We start from the raw sequence: 21,873 nt of genomic DNA, 5'->3' as shown, positions 1-21,873 counted from the left end.
AAAGGGGCCGCACGTGGCGGCGCGCGGCAGCCGCTGTGGCGCCGCGTGGGGGTCGTCGCGCGCGGGCTCCTGAGGTAACGGCGCGCGGTCGGGCCACGCGCGCGGTCCCGCGCTCCCCTCGCGACCGGCCGCGCGTTCCCCGTCCTGTCGCGACACGGGGAGCGCAGCGCGGGAAACCCGCCCACGCGAGACGTGACAGCCCCGCCCACCCCCCGCGGGCTGGGGGGGGCCGCTCGGCGGGCCCGCGTGTGGCCGTGCCCATGGGGTGTCCCGAGTGGGGCTGGTGCTGAACCCGCCTGTGCCCACCTGTCGGGAGCGTCACTCACCGTGACATCAACCTGCCTGGCAACTTCTCCTGTCACGAGTGGGGCGGCCGGGCCAGCGGAGCGGAAATACCGTGAGTTTTGGTGAAATAAAGCCGGGGTCTGCGCGGGGCCGACCCGTCCGTTCAGAGCAGCGGCCCGTCCGCGGTGAGCGTCCATCGCTTCCCCGTGGGCGGCCGCCACCGGTGGCACAACGTGGGGTGACCCGAGCCCTCGGGGACCCTCCGGTACTGACGTGTCTCTGAGCACACGTCCCGGTGCCATTGAGGGGATTTCCCACCCGGGGCAGGTGCAGAGAAAACAGCGGTTTGGGAAGGAGAAACTTGAACCTCGAGTCACGTCCCTTCGCCAGGACACGGCCAGAGCTGCACCGTCCAGGCCGCTTCTTGTGGGATGTGCAGCTGAACAGAGTTCTCAGAAAACGTTACTTGAGCTTACAATTTGCTTAACAAATCTCGAACTAAGAGACAGATACAGGGCAGTCTGGCATATACGAAAATTCACGTGTTAAAATTTTTGTTCTCAATTTGGCATTGTCGGTTCCAAAACAGCCTTAACTGTTTCTTTCCCGTGACCCCAACAACGGGAAGTCTTTTACAACTAGTTTCTGCAGAGTAAGTCTATTAAAAAAACAAGTTGTGGTTTAATTTCCCAGCTTCATTGGAACCAGGGATCTGCTGGGGATGGCTTTAAATTCAACCCCCAGTCGCCTTCATTCAGTATCACAGCTCTCTAGCAGCAATACTGCTGTTTTAGGTGAATTCCCCAGCAATCTGTGTAAAATTTAGAATAATTATGGGGTGGCCTATGTGCTGAAGAGTGGGTTGCTCAGCTTGTTTCCTCACTCAATACATCTTTAAAGAAAACAAAGGAACAAAAGGGCCCAGTTTCACTTTTGGGGGAGATGTGGAAAGGCGGTGAGATGATGTGGCAATCTCCTCAAGCTGATGTGCACAGTGATAGCTGGACCGGATCAGACGTGATGCTTTTACCAGTAAAATGAAATGAAATCAGCAACAGGAAGCCAAGTGAGCTGTGCTGGGAAATGTCAAGGTGGCTCGTGAACGTACTGGGTAATTCGAACTTGAACTGGTGTTTTTGAAGCTTTACATGTATTTTAAGTAAAAGCATGTTCAGAGCCTATTATAAATGAAACCTTCACTCCTGTCCCATTGACTGTCATGCGGTTGCACGTAGTCAAACTCTGATTTTGTTTTGTCAGTGAAGCTTCGCAGCAGTTTCAGTGAAATTGTTCGCCAACTTCCATTTCTTCTAGGACACAGTGTTCCCTCAAGCAGAAGATGCTTTGTATTTAAATGAATTAAGTTGCTGCACAGGCTTAGTTAAAAAGTAGGTTTCTTTCAGCAGGTTTTTGTTTGGGTGCGTTGTGTGTGTTCTTCGTGTTCTGCACAGCTGGGGGGCATCACGGTGTGTTAACTCTGGGAACAGCGTGTGCCAGGAGAGAATCGTTTGTGATCCCCAGTGAGCTCTGGTGAGCGTTAAGCCTGGCTTTGGTGAGCATTAAGCCTGGCTTTGGTGGGCATTAAGCCTGGCTCTGGTGAGTGTGTGTGTGTTTTCCTGGGGCTGTGCTTGTCACTAAGCACCTGCACAGGAAGGGCTTTGTTGCAGAGCTAGTGAGAGTATATATCATAATATTTGTTGTTTCTAACCTAAATTTGTTATATAAAATGCATGACTGACTTGGGATTCGTCTGGCCTGTGTTCACAAGGAAACTTGCCCAGCCAGGTTGCAGTTCAGCTTTCTGTTTTGTGCTGCGAAGGGCCTGCGTGCTCGAAAAGTTCTGCTGCTGCTCATGCAGGAGGTGCTGCTGCTCGCCAGACCTTGAGGGCCGCGATTCCATCTAGATTCCCTTTAAGGAGCCCGTCCCGCTGGATGTAACGGTGACGGCGACGTCCTGCCTGCGTCTTGCAGGTTGTGCAGCCTCGTGTCCTCGGTCTTTGTGCTGCTCGGGAACCTGCTGTCGGGGTCTCGGTGCAGTGCACGTGCGCGGCGAGGGCAGAATGCAGTTATGGTTTTCCAGCAAGAAGTGCTTTTTCCTCTTGAGTGGCTCGGGGTGCGGCACAAACCCGCAGCCGACAAGCCGAAACGCTTGTCTGAGAGATGAGGCTTCTGCCTTTCATTGCCCGGCGTGTCTCCAACCCACACCTGCCGCCAGGAGCTTGCTGGGCGGTGCTGCGGCATCGCTGCCGTGAGGGCACCTCTGCCTGCCCTAGAGAGCAGATGGCAGGAGAAGGGCTGTAATTAGAGAAAGGCTTCCTTCAGGGACTCGGGGGAGCCTTTGGCTCCCCGTTGCGGGGTGCTGGGAAGGAACGTGGGTACAGAATTGCGAAAGGGGGTCAGGTCTGATGGCGGCTCGTACGGTGCGTTCCTCCTCGCCTCGTGCCGAGGTGTCTCCTTCAGCAAGAGAGGTGGTGGTGGCACCTCCAGCGGGCACTGTGCAGGCTGGTGACCGGCGCGCTTGCGCTCCTCTGGATGTGGGTTTCAGTTCCTCCAGCCTGGGGAGGGAACCAAAACTAGGTTTTACAGGTCTAGGTGCCTTCTCTGTAGAGATAATGCCCTTTTTTTTTTTTTCTCTCACAGCTGTCACATTAAAAAATACTCAAATAAATCGCTCTGGTGTTTTAGCCAAGAATGGGGGGCTGCGTAACATCTGCTGATTATCTTGGAGCTTCAGAGGTGGGATTTCTGGAGACATCCCTTTCTCAGCTGCTCGCGAATTAAACTATTTTTGCATTGTGAATTGTAGCTCGTAGCAGCGCGTGGTGTGAGCAGCGACGTGTCCTTGCGTAGATCAGGAGGCGGAAGCGGGGGGATGTGCTTTCCTGGGCTGGAGGCAGCTCTGCCAGTTGTGAATTAACCTCCCTCCAAGCAGTGAGAAATTCCTTGAAACAATTAAAACTCAGCCTGCCAAGTCATAAGCATCAAATGCTTTTGATCGCAAACCTTAAATAAAGCTGGGGTTGCTTTCAGCGTTAGAAAACACTTTGCTTAGGTGACGAAATCCCATAACGACAAAATACTGAGGACGGTGTAGGAGCTGCCGAACACAACAGCTGCAAAAACGCTGATTCTTATGCGAATAGGTTAAATGTCTGGGGTGTTGCAGGGCTGTGCCCCTCAACAGGGACCCCAGACCCCCGGGGTGCCCCGGGCTGGCCGCAGGTGCGGGGCCAGAGCTTCCTTAAGAGGCGGCGTGTGGGGTGAGGAGCCGCTTCCAATTGCGAGCCAGGCAGCACATGACATAAGATGCTCCAGATCTGCCTCCTGGGCGCTAGTTTAAAAATAAAGGATATTCCACGTCGTCCTTAGCGCTGGTGCGGAGCGGCTGCGGGAGGAGAGGCGGCCATGCGTTGTAAGGCTGGACCCGGAGCTCCGCGGTGGGGGGTTTTGGGGGCCCATGGGGGGGTTTTGGGGGTCTGAGACTCGAGTGGGAAGGTTTAGGGCAAAGGGAGTGTAAAATTTGAATTGTTAAGTTCACAGGGCTCTCTCAAGGCTGTAATTGTCATGCTTGTTTTGGATGTGGGAATGGATGTCTCATGTCCTGCTGGTCAGGACTGTCGAATGAACCGAGCACGACACGGAGTGTTCTGTGTCTGCTCGGAGAATCTCCCGTATTTCACGCACATGCAGTGGTCTTGACTCGCATCTGCTTTGGGATTGACTGGGTCAGATGGCTGCGTCAGTATAAGCTGATTTTGCTGTAGCGTGTGATTCTATTTTAATTTTTAATACCTGTTTTTCCAGGGACAATGCTGTGTGAGTCAGATGCACGTATGGCACTTGCAGAACCAGTCCCCACGGCTTGTTTTAATTCAGATCCTCAAGGGACCGGTGAGGTGTCACTGGATGATGTACTGCTCCACTCTCCAGCGAGGTTTGTCTAATTTAAGATTTTGTTTTCTCTGTGTACATAGGATAGCGTTTGTATTCTATCATGTTTACTTAGATTAATTAAGCTTTTCTTGGAAGAAGTCTCAGACATTTGTTAGTACTTCCAAGAATCCAAAAGCTGAATTTACAATCTCACCCTCTCAAAAGAAGAGGAATAGAATTAAATTTGCTGACGTAGCTACCACACAGAGTTTGGAGCTTGAAGCCGCGTACCTTTAATAAAAACTTAAGTCACAGGAACAGCAGAATCTTCTTTGATCACCCCTTGTAAAGGAACTTCGCATAATTGTTAACCTGTGCAATTGAGAGGGCACTGATCAAATGGTTGGAATACCAATAAGTAGGACATTGTTTGTGAGGTGCTGCTGTACCATAAACAGAGAGGTGTGCCTCTGTTGGGAACAGCTTGTGAGCAGGACCTACACTGATTTTTATCAAACTCCTGTTCGTTTGTCTGGAAATTTAAGCAGCCTCTTACTAAAGAGTGTATTAGTAGTTAAGTGTCTGTATCTCGCCACAGTGTAATGGGATATAGCTGACAAAAAAACCCTTTACCTAATTTTTTTCAGGCTTCATTTGAATTACATGTAGTAAGGGGGAGAAAAAGATTACTGGATTCACTGGAAGGGAAATAGCTGGGGCTTTTTTTGCTCATATTATTGAGTCATTTGCCTGCTTCGATCATAAAAACTGGTGGAGAAATAGTGCAGAACTATTGCAACTGAGGATTAATCTATGCTGAAAAATGCTCTCAATAATGAGGAGGAACTGTGTAGTAGGGAACATCTTGTAATCCCTTTGGGGGAAATAAAGAAAAAAATTGATTTACTTCCCTCTTGTTTCTGGCTTGCAGATTAGATGGGAGAAGCAGTTCTGCTTTTGAACAGCACACTGGAGTAGCCATGTCAAACCTTCTCTATACCTTAAACCTTATTGTATGCTCAAAGCAAAAATAGTTGACTATCCCCTAGAAATTCAGAGAAAAGGTAAACAATAAGGAAGCGATTTACCCCTTACACTAAAGTTCACGTCGTGCCTTCTGCTGACTTGTCTTCTCTTTGGTCTGGTAGAGAGGGAAGAAACGGCCTCAAGTTGCACCAGGGGAGGTTGAGGTTGGATCTGGGGAACAATTTCTTCCCCAAAGGGCTGTGGGGCATTGGGACAGGCTGCCCAGGGCAGTTCTGGAGTCACCATCCCTGGAGGGGTTGGACAGACGGACATGAGGTTCTCAGGACACGGGGCAGTGCCGGGGCTGGGTTATGGTCAGACTCCATGATCCTGAGGGGCTTTTCCAACCAAAATGATTCTATGACTGTGATGTCAGGGGTGTGCAGCCCTTCTAGAAGACCTGGGAGCCAGTGCCAGAGTGAAACCTTGCAGCAAGCATGGCCATGGGGAAAACACCTGCCACTGGCATGAAGACACAAACACCTTCATCATAGCCTGAAGCAGATGACCCCGGGAGGGCTGATTGGCAAGGCAAGATGGATATTTGGGTTCTCTGGAATATAATCTTGGGTCGACTAAAACTTGAACCTTAGTGCTACAGTGATGCTCTGAGCATCACTGGGTATTGATCAGGGCAGGGGAACAAGTGTCACCTGCCTGTGAATCGGAGGGTGGGATGTCCTAGAGAGCAGAGCACAGAATACCAGATCTCTCAGGGTCTGGCTTCCAGCTGGTGGTCTGAAGTGGGACCTGTGACTTGATTATTCCTCATCCTCATCACTTACGGCTGTGAGAAGGCTTCTCTTGGAAAGGGATGGAGGAAAAACACTGTTCTGCAAATGTGGGCAGGTGGCATCTCACCAAATCTTGCAAGGATGAGAGTAAAAGGCACCACAGGACAAATCCCTGGGCAGGAGCGCGGCTGAAGCAGACGGGGGATGCGCCTGTTCCCATTTCTTCACAAACATCCGGTGGGAGCCCGATGCACTAACTTTATTAGGAATGCCTAAGAACAAGATTTCCTGTTAAATCCATTTCCTGCTCTTCAGCTGGCCTGGCCCTTCTGCAGGAAACCTCTGGGGGTTTCCCCACAGGGTGACTGGCAGGAAATTGCTGTGCAGCTTTGGAGAGAGGCCCCCGGCCCCCCCTCCCTTAAACTCCCGTACTGCAGATGGGAGGAAAGCACCAGATCCATCTGCTCCTTCCCATCCTGCTCCTCACCACTGCAGACTTGTTGTTTCAGGCAACTAGAGCAGATCTCTGGTGTTAAATTATCGCTGTTTTCTAGATGCTGTGTTTACAGATTCTTCTGCGGCCTATCTGCAACGATAGCTGCAATTAGGACAACATACACTGGTCTAAAAGCAGTGCAGGCAGTTTGCACGCTCTCTGAGAGCAAGCGGTTTTGTCGCCGTAGCCATGCAGGCTAGTAAAATTAATAAAGGCACTTGCAGAACATCAGGAACCACTTGGACATTCAAGGACTAATGTAATTAAGCACTGGAGCAAGCCTAAGGCGTTCTCCAGCCCGTGTGCTAAAGCTGAGCCAGGGCTAATGGCCTTTGCCTTGCAGAACTGGGGAGGCCCACAGCACCGAGACACTTGAAGATACCAAGATGGAGGGAAGTAAGAGAGACACGCTTGGTTCAAAAGGTAAGTGGAAAGAGTTTTTAGTTACTGTGGTTGTGCATACAATTATTATGGAAATGAGAGAGGAATTTATCAAACCATAACAATGGAAGAAGTAACACAAATTGCAGAATGGTCTGTCCAGAAGCCTCCTGAAGTTTGACTTTAAAGCACGGGTGTGCTTCAGGGAGTAAAATAAGTAGACTTCCTGCCTTGTGCTCATCTACTTTCAGTCCTCCTTCAAAAAACAAAAAACACAGTGTATATGATTGTTGTGGGAAGCTGCCGCCTTAGCTGTACAAGAGCTTTAGGGCAGCAGAGCAGGTTAGAGGAGGATGTACATGGAAAATGTTTAACAAAATGTTGAAAGTGCTTGAGAGGCTTCATCTGTTAGTCCTGATCTAAAGCACTGGGAGTTGTATGGCAAATTCCAGAGAATAAAAAGTCATAAAACTTGGGTAAGAGGGGGTATAATGACATTTTCTTTCTCCGTTTGATACTTGTATTTATATTGTTGATACGGCAGCAAGCAGCTTCTATATATAAGATGCTGAGCACGTTTCTTTCAAAGCAGCCTCTTCACCCGCTGCCTCCCGCGTGTGGACGACGCGGCGCGATGGGGAGGTCAGGCTGAGGATGGAGGAGCAGGGCATGGGCAGCGAGCCTCCCAAGACCGTGCACGAGCTGTTCCAGGAGGCTGTCCGGAGATACGGTGACAATTACGCCCTTGCATCCAAGAAGGGCGGCCAGTGGGTAAAGATGACATACAAGAAGTACTACGATGAGTGCTGGAAAGCGGCAAAAAGCTTTCTGAAGGTGAGTTTTTGTTGAGTTCCGCTCCGCCTTCGTGTCCAGTTTAACTGCTGAAACAGCTGTGGTCAACTATATCTTAAACCTGCAAATTTTCTGAGTGTAGGCGAGTCTTAAAGTGACAGGGAAATACCTGAACATGCCACGATCAGCTTGGTAATCAATATTGATGTCTGACTACCTAACCTGTACTAAATGACAAAATATCTCAGTAGGTGTTGTCTAACTTAACCTCTTCTCATTCCCAGCCCAAAGGGAACTCGTAACTGCAGTTTTATGACACCGTTAGTGTCAGTGAGCTCATCACACCGAGCGCAGACCTAAACAAATCCTCTTTTCCCTGCCTACTGATGAAGTGCGACAGTGTCTGATGTGAAACTTAACTGGTTCCATATTAGATCTTCGGAAGTTTTTCTATGTGAATTACTGTATATAATAGCGTGAACTTTTCCCTTGACATTGTCTTCACAGCAGAGAGCTGTAAATTTAAGCACTCTTCAAAGGAAAAACAAGATTGCTGTAATCTCCTCTCTTGTTTACAGCTGGGACTGCAGCGTTTCCATGGAGTGTGCATCTTGGGATTTAATTCTGCAGAGTGGTTTATTGCTGACATTGGAGCTATCCTTGCAGGGTAAGGAGCAGTGCTGTCTCTTGACACACATTTTACTTTAGCATTGGGATAGTCATTTCAGTATTCATGTGAGAAGCAGTTTTTGATTAAAACCAAAATAAAACAAACTGCAAAATCCCCAAACCAAACCAACTGCTTATATTTGAATTTAATTAAGATAGCTAGAACGTGAACTTTCTTTTTACTGCATTATGAATTAATGAGATAAAAAATAATTTTGATTAGACAGGTGCTTCTCTCAAAATAAGATGAACAGTAGGTTAATCCAAAAGTGTGCTTACTTATTTAAAATATGATGGGAAATGCCAGAGCACTGCATTTCGACAGCCGCCTTCCACCCGAGGCATTTTGATCCCTTACACCACTTTGACATTTCCCATGCCCCAAAACAGAGCCTTTGCTCTTGGAATTAAGCCCCCCGCTTTCTGTTGTTGTGTTATGGGCTATCCTTCCTAAAGTTTTCTCTCTGTTAAAGTTTGAAATGATCTGACTTTTGCCAGCAATTCTGCTTATCCTCTATTTTTTTTTTCTTTTTTTTTTTCTTCCGTAGTGGACTTGCTGTTGGTATCTACACTACAAACTCTCCTGAGGCCTGTCATTATGTAGCGGACAACTGTAGTGCTAACATTCTGGTTGTGGAAAACCATAAACAGCTGCAGAAAATCTTAGAAGTAAATAGACTTTTTAAATGGCTGGGGGGGCTACAGCATCCTCTTGGCAGATGTGTGAGGGTAACACCTGAGGGAGATGCAGGATCTGAAAGCAAGAGGTGAAATGGCTGAGCCTACTCGGTGTGTTCCCTGTGCAAGCCGGAGGAATAGGCACTAGTGCTAAATCTCATGAGAGGTTAAACAGCGGTTCCACAGCTTAGCAAAACTTCGACCTTAAAATATGAGAAGCCAGAATGAACAACTGAGCATCCCCTGGGTTGTCTGGCAACATCCCAGTCCAAATGATTAATATCTCTAGCAAGGCTTCCCTGTGCTCTTTCAATAACACAGATGAGATTCTCTTACCTTTACTTAAAATGGCAATTGGAAGTAACATTTTAAGTGGTGGGTTACTTGGGTTTAAAAGGGACAAGCAGGATTTGCTCCTTCTCATGAATTTCCCTTCTTAACGCAGATTCAGCATAGACTACCTCATCTGAAAGCTATTGTCCAGTATGGGGAAGAGCTGAAAGAGAAGAGGCCAAATCTGTACTCTGTAAGTACCGGATATCTTGATGGTGTGTAAATACTGGCTGTGTTCGGTTCATGGCTTGCAAGCGACTATCACCTTCCACGGGACTGTCATCGTGGGAGCGTGTGGTGGTTTTAGTGCGGGACCGCTTGCTTTGCTGAAGCAGTAGGTGTCCAAACCTCGCTAATCCATGCTGTAAGGGAGGGTGTTTGCGTGCCCACCGCCGCAGGGCAGCCGCAGGTCCCACAGCTACTCCAGCTCGGCGCTCCCAGTGAGTACCAGGGCTGCTAGGGAGCCAGTCACCTTCCTCAGGCTGTATCCACCTCCTTTTCTGCTTTTTGCCATGGCTCTGTGGCAGCCAGAGAACATTATGGGGCTGACGGTGCATATTTACAACCTCTTCCAGATTCAGCCAGAGGTTTGGTTGTAGGAAGCAGTTTCCTTCTCTTCATGGGTAGCAAAAGGTTTAATTTCACATGCGAATGCCAGCCTACAAACTGATCGAGCTCTTCTCTTTTGTATACACAGTGGAGCGAGTTCATGGCCCTTGGCAAAGATGTTCCAGATGCTCAACTCCGTGAAGTCATTAAGTCGCAGAAGCCTAACCAGTGCTGTATGCTGATCTATACCTCGGGGACAACGGGACATCCCAAGGGAGTCATGCTCAGTCATGACAACGTGAGTATCTTTTTGTATAAATGCCCATTCTGTGACCTTGGGTGGGGGCTGAGATCAGGGGGGAAAAAAAAAGCCCCGATATAAAGATTACAGGGTGCCATAGACTTGCGTTATGAGCTGCGTGTTCTGTGCTGTGCCCGCTCGGAAGAGCCGTCGCTGAACGCTACTGTGGCTCTCGTTGCAGCTGACGTGGACGGCGGCGGTGGCGGGAAGGTTCATCATGCACTCGCACGATAAAGAGAAGCAGGAGCGGGTGGTCAGCTATCTGCCCCTCAGCCACATTGCTGCACAGATGGCAGATATTTGGTTGCCAGTGACATTCGGTGCACAAGTTTTCTTTGCTCAACCAGATGCATTGAAGGTAAAAAAAGCAGAAGAGAATAAAAATCCTACCCCCATTCACCTGCTTGTAGCTGGCATGGGTGTTTTAAAACAACCGTGGCTGGCTTACCTCCTGATTCTGAAAGCTGTTTGTGTAGTGACTGACTGCTCCTGTTTAAGGGTCTGTTGGTTTGATGAGCGTGGTCACTCTGACCTTTGTCTTTTGACTCTATTGCCAGCAAGGCTGAGCTGACCAAGCGCTTGACAACCAGAGCTTCCCGGTGTCCGTCTCACCTGACACCAGCTCTCCGCCCCGACAGCTCGGTTGAGCAACGTTTGCTCTGTCCACATTGCAAAATGCCACTACTGTTAAATCCGTGTCCTGAGGAGAGCGCAATTCTTCTCTCGGTGCTGTGTCAGCGTTGGCACTGAAATCCTTGACCGTTGTTTTCTTGAAACCCCTGTGGCATTTGGCTGCTCCCGGGGTTCCTTTCTCTTGGTGGCAGCACAGCTGAAAAGGAGCAATTCCTCAAAACCGATGGCAAAGTCAGCCCTAGGCCTGGCCTAGTGACCAGTGCTGACCCAACGATGTCTATAGCGAAGCACTTTTGAAAGCTGTGTTAAATTCTGCTTCACTCAGGGCACCTTGGTAGACACCCTGCGGGAAGTGAGGCCAACGGTTTTTTTGGGAGTTCCTCGTGTCTGGGAAAAAATTGAAGAGAAAATGAAATCCATAGGTGCAAAGTCTTCGTCACTCAGAAGAAAAGTGGCATCGTGGGCCAAGGGAGTCGGGTTGCAGACAAACCTGAAGTGGATGAATGGGTAATTATGAACTACACTTAAGGGATGTTATGAATTTATGAATATCAGGAGAACTTTACTATCAGGTCAGGAATTGTATCCTGTGTAACAGGCCAGACTCATGGACCGTAAAAGCCAAAGGTAGTGGTTGGACCAGAGGGTGAGCAGCAAGGGCTGGAAGGGGAAGTAATTTACTTTTTACTGAATAAACTAAAACAGGAGCAGATGAAAGGAGGAAGGGGGAGAAGTTCTGCTTTGTGACTGAGATCTTGTCACCGTTTGTCTCCTGCAGGCGCTCTGAAGTCCCAGTGAACTTCCACATAGCCAGGCACTTGGTGTACAACAAAGTGCGAAAGGCCATTGGGCTGGACCGCTGCACAAAGTGCTACACGGGGGCTGCTCCCATCACCCGAGAGACGCTGGAGTTCTTTTTGAGTCTGAACATTCCTGTGTTAGAGCTGTACGGCATGAGCGAGAGCACCGGGCCTCACACCGTCTCTCTGCCTCACGCGTTCAGGCTCACCAGGTAAACACCTTTTTTGAGCAGAGTGATGGTGCCAGGAGGAAAAGCTGCTTTGAGGTTTCTCCTGCATCTGGCACATCCGTCTGGCCTGATGCAGTTTATCAGCACAGACACACATGGACCTGCTGGAGAGGGGCCAGAGGAGCCCCAGAAATGACCCGAGGCTGGAGCAGCTCTGCTGGGAGGACGGGCTGAGAGAGCTGGGGGGTTCAGCTGGAGGAGAGAAGCTCCGGGGAGACCTTAGTGCGGCCTTTCTGGACTTAAAAGGGGCCCATAAGAAAGATGGGGACAGACTTTTGAGCAGGGCCTGTTGTGATAGGACAAGGGGTGATGGGTTTAAACTAAAGGAGGGAGATTCAGGCTGGACATGAGGAAGAAATTGTTGCCCTGAGGGTGGTGAGAGCCTGGCCCAGGTTGGCCAGAGAGGTGGTGGCTGAACCATCCCTGGAGACATCCCAGGCCAGGCTGGACGGGGCTCTGAGCAACCTGAGCTGGTGCAGATGTCCCTGCCCATGGCAGGGGGGGCACTGGGGGGGCTGGGACGGTCCCTTCAACACAAACCGTTCTGTGATTCTACGATCCCCGGAATCTTGCGGCCAGGAAACAGTCACTGGGGAGCCAGTTCCTTTGGCCACATCTTGCAGATGAAGAGATCTGCCAAGGGCAACAGCTGTGTTACTTATAGTTGACTTGGCCTGGATCCTCTAGGAACTGAGGAGGAAGTAAGTGATTGATGAGAAGGAGGAAGAATTAGTAACTGTAACCTACAGCTCACTTTAATGTCAAATGAATTAGGACAGAAAGGCTGGGCTGTTGCTTTGAGTGGCTTGTTCAGTCTGCAGAGTAAACAGCCCCATCAGTAAAAGTTTGCTGCCAAGGACATAAATCTTCTTATTCAAAGCTCAGGTGTTTGAGAACGACGAGTGGAAAACACCAGGTGTGTGAGCACTGATCTCTCTGCAATAACTTTTTTGGTAGTTCCCCTTACATAAGCAGATGCCTTTTATTTGGTAAGTTCCTTGCTGAAGCCGTTGCAATAAAAGGCTGCCTGGGTTTGTTCAGATGCTTTAGCTTGAGAGGGTTGTGGCATAATCTCAGTCTGCTGCTCAGCTATGAACTGAAAAAGAAATGGATGCCATGGGTTTGTGTTTGTGTTCTCTTTGAGCTGTGGAAGGGAAATCCCGGGCTGCCGGACACTGATTCATAAGCCAGACGCTGACGGCAACGGGGAGATCTGCTTCTCGGGACGGCACGTCTTCATGGGCTACTTGAACATGGAAGAAAAGACCAAAGAGGCGATTGATGAAGATGGGTGGCTGCATTCGGGTGACCTCGGCAAGCACGATAAAGATGGATTCCTCTACATCACCGGCAGAATCAAAGGTAACACATCCCCTGCCTTTGCCTTGAGGTTCCGCAGGGCTGTGATACGCCACGTCCAGACCCTGCTCGTTATGTGGTTGTGGCTCGCACAGAAGAATATTTAAATACTGCTGAAGTTTCTAATATGAATATGGCTGCGGCGTGTCCTGTCACTGAGCAGGTGACCTGGTGTGCGATGGGAGCAGAGGGTTGTCCTCCAAACCAGCGTGTTTGCAGAGTAAGGAAGAAATCCTCTGATCTCCCAAGTGGCAGTTAAAGCTTTATTGCCTTGTTTTATGGTGCTGGACCCGTCCATGTCCCTCTGGTTTCAGCTGGCTGGGCTAGTTGAGCTCTAAGAGAAAACAAGAGCTTAACGCTGTTGTGAAAGGGACTTGGGACACCGCTTTGACCAACCCCAAACAAATCGAGTTTCATGCAAGACTTCGGTCATCAAAAAGAGATAAATGGTCACGCAAAGAGGCCGCTTGAAGAAATGTATTAAAAGCCAGTTGAGACAGGCGGGTTCCGCATCACACTGCGGATCTTCAAAATCCCTGCTGCGCCTCGGTGAATTTTGTACTTAAGTTTCTGAACATCTCGGCTACCAACTGACATGCCCTAGAGTCTAATGGGACTGAGGTGCTCATACCCACACCCTGTGTCCTTAAGCTGCAAACGTCTCTGGAGCAGTAAAGCAGCTTTTGCAATGAGCCTGAACCAGAGTCCGGGTTCGCTGCCTTCTCTGGGCACTGGGACACAGACTTGCTGTTCAGTCCATTAGAGACAAAGGTGCTATAAAGCCATTTCAGATCGTGAAGGAACAGGGAAAAGCTCCAAGTGTTAATCCAAACTTGACTGTTTTCCAGAGCTCATCATCACCGCAGGAGGTGAGAATATTCCTCCCGTTCCAATCGAGGACGCTGTAAAAGACGCCGTTCCCCTCATCAGCAATGCAATGCTGGTCGGAGACAAAGCCAAATTCCTTGCTATGCTTCTAACGCTGAAGGTAACGGGAAACAGGATGGGAATCTACCTGTGCTGCTGAATGCGTTTAGTTCCAATGAGGAAGATAATTGTTACACATTTTTACAGTGTATTCTGGAGGCAGGAAGCACCGTGTTGTAGCCAAGTTGCAAACAGTTGTAACTGTCCAGAAAAATGAGCATTGCAACTCGAGGATCTTCTGTTGTTCAGGGCAATTCTTTCTTTCTGTACCACACAGGGCAGAAAGAAACAGAAGTAAAAGACCTAAAAATGAGACTAAGAAACGATTCTGCTTTTCTTACCCAGTTTTAGTATCTCCTGGTGCAGCTCGGACAGTAACAAGCTCATTAGCGTGGAGGGAATCGAGTGTTCAACACCAAGTCACCTGTTTGGCCTTGTCTTGCAGTGCAACGTGAACGTAGAAACTGGGGAGCCAGGGGACGATCTGACTCCGGAAGCTGTTGAATACTGTCAGAAACTGGGCAGCAAGGCCACCAAAGTCTCCGAAATCATTGGCAGCAAAGACAAGGCCGTGTACGCGGCCATCCAGAAGGGGATCTCGGCCGTCAATGAGAGAGCTGTCTCCAACGCCCAGAAAGTCCAGAAATGGGTCCTTCTTGAGAAGGACTTTTCCATCTTTGGGGGCGAGCTGGGTGAGTGCTGGGTGGGCACTGGGGTCACCCCGTCCTTGGGGATGAACAGACGACACACTCAGGACCCCCAACACACAGAGTGACTCAGCCCGTCCTTGCTGCAGCTCTTCCACGTCGCAGTTTTGGGGAGAGCGGGAGGAATTTCCAGTTCTGCCGGGCAGAGCCCGGCTGGGCAGTGCTGACCCAAGTGGCCTCATGTTGTGCCAGGGGAGGTTTAGATTGGATATTAGGAAAAAATTCTTCCTGGAAAGGGCTGTTGGGCCTTGGAACAGGCTGCCTCGGGCAGTGGTGGAGTCAGCGTCCCTGGAGGGGTTTAAAAGGCGCTTAGAAGAGGTTCTCAGGGACATGAGTTAGTGCTGGAGTTGGGTTATGGTTGGACTCAATGATCCTGAGGGTCTCTTCCAATCAAAATGATTCTGTGATTCTATGACCCTTGGTTCTGCGCTGACTCTCGCAGGGCAGTTGTGCCATTTGTACCCATGAGGTATTTTAGCCATCACAAATAGTGATTTTGAATTCAATGTCTGTTCACGCGTTCTGAATCTTCCTCCAGGCTTGCTTCACCCTAATATCGATTTGTGCCCCATAACGACACCCTCTGTAGCCCCGTCACCACCAAACCTCGAGCCGTCTTGTCTCCGCAGGCCCCACGATGAAGCTGAAGAGACCCGAGGTGGCACGGAAGTACAAAGAGCAAATCGCTCAGTTTTACGCGGATGCCGAGCCGCCCGCCGCACCCGAGAACGCCCTGCGCCAGTAACACGGAGCTTTGAGCGACTGAGCCCCCCGGAGGAGGATTCCCCGGGCTCTGCAGAAATAAATCTCATCACGCAGCCCTCCCGATTTGCCCCAATTTTTTTTTTTTTTTTGGCCCTCGTACTGCAGTGTGGTGAGCGTGGTCGTGCCCTGTGTTCTAATGCTGAGCATTCCTGCGGATCTGCTTCCGATTTTTGTCTTTCCACTTTTTTTTTAGAAGGGCAATGCAATGTTTACCTTAAATCCCTGTTACTGTTGTGTTTTAACCAAAGTTTTCTTTTCCGGAGCTGAATGTAAACCAATCAGGGACTGCAATTTTCCTGCTGAGGGCAAAAGGCAGATTTTTTTATAGCCCTGTACTTCCCTCCCCCAGTGCACGTTTATCTGCATGCTGATGACATCTGAATTATTTTAAATCTCTTTACTTGCAAACTGTGTTCTGTCAAAGGTGACAAACGCCGTGTGGCTGCACACACCGGCTTTGTGGAACCTCATCTTTGCTGTGTTTGTCTGTGCAATATTTTGAGTCTGTTTTTATCAAGTTGCAGCGAAGCCATAAATTGTATTGTTACAGTAGCGGATGTGACCTGTGGTGTGAGTTTTCCAGAAAGGGACTATTTATAAGGCCTTGTACAAATGTGTGTGAAATCTGTGGTGTTACAGTCGTAGAAACGCTGTCTAGTGTCCTGCAACGGGGGGAGCTCCAGAGCGGAGTTTGTACCTCACGTATGAAAACTCCGCGTTTCAAACCTAAAACTCTGTATCTGGGCTCGGAGAAATTCCCCTCGCACCTGTGCTGAAGGGTAACTCGGGTTGTAACCGTCTCCTGCAAACACTGGCGTCCTTGGCTGTCTGAACTGGAACTGCCTCCAGCATTCAAACATCTAATAAATAAACTCCGCAGTTTGTGTCTCTTAATGCTTCGGTAATTTTTGCACAATAAGGCTCAACTCTGCCTTGAGGTCGGGGTCCAGCTGCTGAGCCATTGGGGCTTTAAGTTGGTTCCTTAAATCCCGCTGCTGCAGGATTTAAGGAACCAACTTAAAGCCCCAATGGCTGAGCAGCTATTCCCGCAACCCACGGCACTTCAAACCAATTTCCTTGTCCTGTGCATTCCATCCATCGAGCAGCCGCTCGAGCTTCTGTATTTCTAATAGAAAACATCTGTGCTAATAAGGCACTGGGGGAAAAGTCTCCCCTGCTGTGCATGGAGAAGCAAATACAAACCAAAACCACCTGGAAGTTGTAGTTTTCCATCTTACTTTATTTCACTTTTTCTAGAAAATTCCTCCATAGTTCCACAAATTTAACAAAAAGTTTAAAATTCAGGACAAACAATCCTGTAACATATTACAAACATGATTTTTTTTTTCCTTTTTTTTTTTAAATCTTGAAGTTAGTCTTGGGCCAGCTGAATTTCTTACAGCTGCGTGAAGAATTCCTTTCCCAACACAACTTTTAAAATCCTCAAGTGACAAGGTATTTAATACCTCGGCTCTAGGCAGAAATACAATTAAAAATTATCTAGAAGTTGAAGTACTTACATTTTTTTTTTCTTTAGGAGTGCAAACTCATCTTGTCAGTTTTTGATGGCTATTTTCACGCGCCCCAGGAAAGCAAATATCCATCAGTTTTCATCTTTTTTATTTTTTTTTTTAAGTAAATACTCGTCCAAGGTGACCACGGTTGGCTACAGCGTGGACATGAGCGTGGCAACCACGGAAACCCAGAGAAGCCGCCTCTGAGCTGGAACGCACAGAACCGGAGCCGCTCGGGTCCCTGCTGGCAGAGAACGGGACGAGCTCCATACGGGACCTTTAAACCCCTCTCACCATCAAATACGTTCCAAGATCTGACAAAAAAAAATAAAAACTGCTTCTGGATTGTTGCATCAATCGCTTCGCTCGTTCTGACGCTCCCACCGCGCGCGGCGGTAGAACCGGCGGCCAAATCATTGCACGTCCACGTGTTCAGCCTGAGAGCGGCTTGGTGACCTCGTTACCTGTGTGTCCAACGGTCCTCAGCTGGGTCGGGGTCCAGCCAGCGTCACTAGCCATTCAGTTTGTGAATTTTTAATGGTGTCAGTAATCAAAGCCTCAAGGCTTGATACGTACGCAGACCAAGACAACAGGAAAATACTCCTGACCCCTCTTTGGCCCATTAATACAAAGGCCAAGGGCAAAGGAAAAGCCACGTCCTGATCTCACCTCCAACACGATTCGCTTCCAACGACTCTGAACCCATCAGCAACAAGGTGAAGGACACTGAGAAGTAACAGATTTCTGTCCATTTTTCTCAGAAAAAGATCATTATGGCTAGAAGTCAATTTTGGATATTTTTTTTTCCTTTTTTTTTTTTAAACAACGCAAGCTACTACACATCCTCGAAGACCTGACAGCAGCACTGCCGCCTCCTTCCTAGAGTACAATAATCCATCCATGCTCTCAAGAGTGACACAAGAACAAACACTTTATCCACAAATACCTGTACACGGCATGTTCAGAACAGCATTCAGCCAGCCTAGAAATCTACACAGGGAACTCGGGCGTGTGGAACTAGAAGGGGACACGAGACGAGGCCCAGAGTCGAGCATCCTTGGTTTGCAGAGTCGTTCCTCCTGCGGTCCCCGGTGCTACCACATACCCCGAAAAACAACAACTCTGTAGAACAACTAAGTACTTGCAAGAAACCTTTTAGTAACAAATCAGCATGTGCACACAATGGAAAAGAACTATTGCTGGGGGAACAATCCTATCTCAGGTTTCCAAGGAGATTATAAACAGTCTAAAAAAATCCATGTGTAAAATACTTCTTATAAAAACCAAACAAAATTCCTATCAACGCTCATTCGACTTCACAAATAAAGTCGGTTCCAGGACAGGACGATGCTGCAGCCGCGAGTCCCGGGCGCTCCCAGCCGGTTCAAACACCCTCCGCACGTGTTCGTGGAACGGCTGGAGCAGCGGGACCGTCCGGCTCTCGGGTGACAAGGGGACAGAGGGAGGTGGCACCTCCGACCCCTCAGGGGCGACCTGGAGGCCACACAGCGCCAGGAGAACAGCTGCTGGGACGGGTAACACGGACGCAACGGCTGCGGGGTGAGTTATCTGGGTAGGGAGAGGAGGCAAAGACCTCGGGAGGTCTCGAGTTGGCCACCACGGCCACTCTGGGGACAGGACAGTGTCACCAGCCCCAGAGGCACCAAGTCTGGGGCCATCGCGACCGCGATGGTTTGTCTCCTCTGCGCTGCACACCCAGACACCGCGAGTGGTTCGCACGTACCCACCGCGCCGAGCGCATCCCACGGGTGAACGCGTGACACTCGGGGACCGCGTGCGTCCTCCACCGCGTGCGTCCTGTTGCAGCCCCGCAGCTGCTCCTCTTCCTCCACCTTCCCCGCGTCCGTCTGCGCTCAGGGGCTCCATCTGGGCTTGGCATCGTCCATCAAGAAAGAAAACCAGCTGCGATCAGCTGCGTGACAGGGTTTGCACCTGGCATGAGCTTGATTTTTTTTTTATATATGTGTGTGTATATATATATACACACACACAGAGATATATATATACACACACACACAAGACACACGAAAGATGGTACAAAGACAAAATTAATGGGAATCGGGTCAACATGACCCAACTCAAACAAGCTTATCATCATATTGCCACTTCAGTTGATCAGTTGCAACATTTCCATGATAAAGGACGGGGTAACCCAAAACAAGGGATGCGATTTCAGGGGAGCAGGGACAGCAAACCCTGGGCCGCGGGCACCCCCGGCCCCTGCCCGGGCCTCTCGCGGGTTCAGAAGGTTTGTTCGCCTACAGACGGTTCCTCTGCACCGCTGCCCACTCAACATTTGGCAAAAGCTTCTGCGCTGATTGGAAAAACTGAGCAATTCTTCAGAAAAATACTGAATTTTAGGGATCAGGAGAGTAATACAGTTTTGATGAAAGCTCCGGGACTTTCCTCACAACACTTGGAAGTCAACACTAGTTTAACTAGAAATATAATACAGGAAAGATTCTGGATTAGTGTTTACTGTTTCCTGCTGTTTCTGGAACAGGCAGCGGGGCCAGAGAGGGAGGAGGATCCAAACCTGACCGCGCTGGGTTTTAAATCAGCGTTTTCCAGGCGTGTCCCAAGATAAAATTCTCCCTTGTTTTGGTTTTCCCAACGTACAGCCACTACTATAGGGGCCACTGTAGGAGATTCCTCGTTGAGAACACAGAGCAAAACCAATCGTGTATTTTGGCAAAGTTATTAAACACTGACAAATGAAAAGACGACGGGCGAGTCCCTTCCAGAGCACAAAACGTTTTGAAGTTTGCTGTTCAGCTTTCAGACACTAAAAACTGTCCACAAGAGGCATTTGAACAAACAAGTCAAATCTTATTAAGCGCCCTTCCCCTGCCATAGCCATTAAAAAAACATTAACAGAAAAAACACACCCTTAAGATCTTAAGACCCAACTAGGCCCTTATACATACAGTACATACATATATATAATATATATATATAAAATATACAGCTTACAGTTTCGTAGTCCTATTACAGTTAAAGCAGACTGAAAGGAGTGAGACTTTTTGTTTAGGAGCTCAGATCAACAAACAAGACATCTCAAAACCCCGGTGGAGACAGCAGGTTCCAGAGGCCTCTGGGAGAGCACGAACCGTCTCTGCCGGGAGCTGAACCACGATGCCAGATCACAGCGGCGCTCTGTGCCAAACCGCGGCAGAACTCACTCGCAGGCCGTCAAAACTGGAATCTGTTCCCTTTTTCCGCTGCAGCGGAGCAGCAGGACCCCCAGGAAGCTCCTCCTGTCATCAGTCTCTCGGCTCAGCTTTGTAAAAGCCAATTTTGCTTGCGCAGCGCAGACGCTTCTTGGCGGAGCTGGAGGAGACGGGACTCGCTGGAGCTCTCTGCAGGCTGGTCCCTCGACTGGGTGACAAAAACACCATCCACGCTTCTTCAGATCTCGGAGACGCCTGAAAATGTGCTCTTCAAACACAGTTTCTTGGAGGAAAACCAAAAAAAGGTCGCGCTGTGCAGCTAAGCGCAGCACGTCTCTTGCTCTACTCGGGACCGGCGCCCAAGCGCAACGACGAAGCCGGGGAGGACAGACTCAGCAATACGGGCGCTTGTTTGAAGCCTACAAGAAAGTGCAGCTGGCTGTGCATTCATCGAGCATGGCTGTTCTCTAAGGCAGTGCTTCGGGTGGAGCAGGAGGAAAAGAAGGCCTAGTTCCGTGGGTTCGTTTCCTGGTACCAATCAAGGGGATCGCTGGGTCGGAAAGCAGCCTGCTTGCGAGGCCAAGCGTCATGTTGCCACCGCCTCCAAGTAGCTCTGCAGCTTACGGACGGTCGTCTCATCCAGGGAGAAGAGGTCAAAGTCAAAGGTTGTGTTGGTGACGTTAAAATGCCCGGTTTCCTCAATGAGATTTACAATCTGTGTGGAAAGGAGACAAGCAAGATGAACAGAGAGCCCATCAACATTGAAGCACAGCAGCACAGAGCGACCCGCCCGGTGCTCCCCTCAGGCCTTCGGAACAGCCTGAGGTGAGAAGTCCTGAATCCCCTCCCAAAACCGCAAACCAGCTCCTCCCGCCTGCCAGACCAGGCACGTTTCCTTCCTTTTAAATGAGACCGAGAGCGTCCAGCTTTGGGGCTGCTACGAGGACGGCAGAGGAAAGATGCGCAAACCGCACTTGGGGATCTTTTCCAACTAAAACATCACTTGCACATCAGATTTTTTTTTTTTTAATGTATCATTCCTTTCAAAGCAGGAAGGAGAGGCAAGGGAAAGGTCAGGCACCGCAGGTCCCCAGGAAGCCGCGGCCGGTGCGTACCTGCTGCAGCACGTTGCGCTCCCGCAGGGCCATGAGCCGCCGGTGAAGCTCCACCAGCTCATCCGTGTAGGCCTGGAAAGGAGCAGGACACAAACGCTGACACGCGGCACGCTTGGGCGGCTGCCACGGCGACTTTCCAAGAGAGGATCAGAGGAACCTGAGGCCCTTTCAGACGTGTTCCTATTCCAAATTTTTCCCTATGGTTTTTACTGCCTCCTCCATCCTTATCATGTACTGGGAGACTAAAGGCAGATGATCTGAAAACCATCAGCAAGAGTATTTAATGATACCATTAAACGCTCGTAACCAGCTTTATGAAGCGGTCAGAAGCTTTGAGGACCTCAACAAGGTGAAGTTCACGTTGGTGAACTTTGGGGTGAGTTCTTCACCAACGGATTGTACTAATGAGCTACTTGTTACCTGAAAATATCTTCACCAGTGACCAACAATGCTCTGCTTGCTGGGAGCCCTGGTGTCTTTGATAAAACCTCTGCCAGCTGGAAAAGCGGGTGGTA

General features: G+C 49.4%; 2 protein-coding genes across 3 annotated transcripts in view; one reads left to right on the top strand and one right to left on the bottom strand.

The window, feature by feature from the left end:
• Window positions 1-8: 8 nt before the first annotated feature.
• ACSBG2 (acyl-CoA synthetase bubblegum family member 2) lies at window positions 9-16,381 on the top strand. 2 transcript variants are annotated; one of them, XM_065652510.1, is made up of 15 exons: window positions 9-74; window positions 4,090-4,219; window positions 6,758-6,837; window positions 7,388-7,629; window positions 8,166-8,254; window positions 8,805-8,925; window positions 9,380-9,460; window positions 9,965-10,114; window positions 10,299-10,475; window positions 11,076-11,257; window positions 11,529-11,762; window positions 12,925-13,142; window positions 13,988-14,127; window positions 14,512-14,758; window positions 15,403-16,381. In XM_065652510.1, exons 2-15 carry the CDS (start codon window positions 4,095-4,097, stop codon window positions 15,516-15,518), a joined length of 2,202 nt encoding a protein of 733 aa, XP_065508582.1. In that variant the 5' UTR covers window positions 9-74; window positions 4,090-4,094; the 3' UTR covers window positions 15,519-16,381. The 2 variants fall into 2 exon arrangements, with proteins under 2 accessions (XP_065508582.1, XP_065508581.1); XM_065652509.1 differs by having other exon boundaries at window positions 7,385-7,629.
• Window positions 16,382-16,781: 400 nt separating this feature from the next.
• Window positions 16,782-21,873, bottom strand: part of MLLT1 (MLLT1 super elongation complex subunit) — a 30,080-nt gene continuing 24,988 nt past the window's right edge. Inside the window, exons 11-12 of the mRNA XM_065652693.1 lie at window positions 21,359-21,430; window positions 16,782-20,958 (exon numbers count right to left, since the gene is read on the bottom strand). Coding sequence (XP_065508765.1) covers window positions 20,830-20,958; window positions 21,359-21,430 — 201 coding nt within the window. The 3' untranslated portion in view covers window positions 16,782-20,829. The remainder of the gene's footprint in view (window positions 20,959-21,358; window positions 21,431-21,873) is intronic.

The sequence above is a fragment of the Caloenas nicobarica genome, chromosome 27 (assembly GCF_036013445.1).
Source record: "Caloenas nicobarica isolate bCalNic1 chromosome 27, bCalNic1.hap1, whole genome shotgun sequence".
Classification (NCBI taxonomy): Eukaryota; Metazoa; Chordata; class Aves; order Columbiformes; family Columbidae; genus Caloenas; species Caloenas nicobarica.
This window is presented reverse-complemented; position numbering and strand designations above follow the sequence as displayed.

What these genes read in the sequence shown, in the direction of transcription:
- ACSBG2 (XM_065652509.1), top strand. Translation starts at nt 4,095, where the DNA reads ATGCTGTGTGAGTCAGATGCACGTATGGCACTTGCAGAACCAGTCCCC. An exon ending in CTGCTCCACTCTCCAGCGAG is followed by an intron (nt 4,220 to 6,757) that starts GTTTGTCTAATT and finishes TTTGCCTTGCAG; the next exon opens with AACTGGGGAGGCCCACAGCA. An exon ending in TCATGCTCAGTCATGACAAC is followed by an intron (nt 10,115 to 10,298) that starts GTGAGTATCTTT and finishes CTCTCGTTGCAG; the next exon opens with CTGACGTGGACGGCGGCGGT.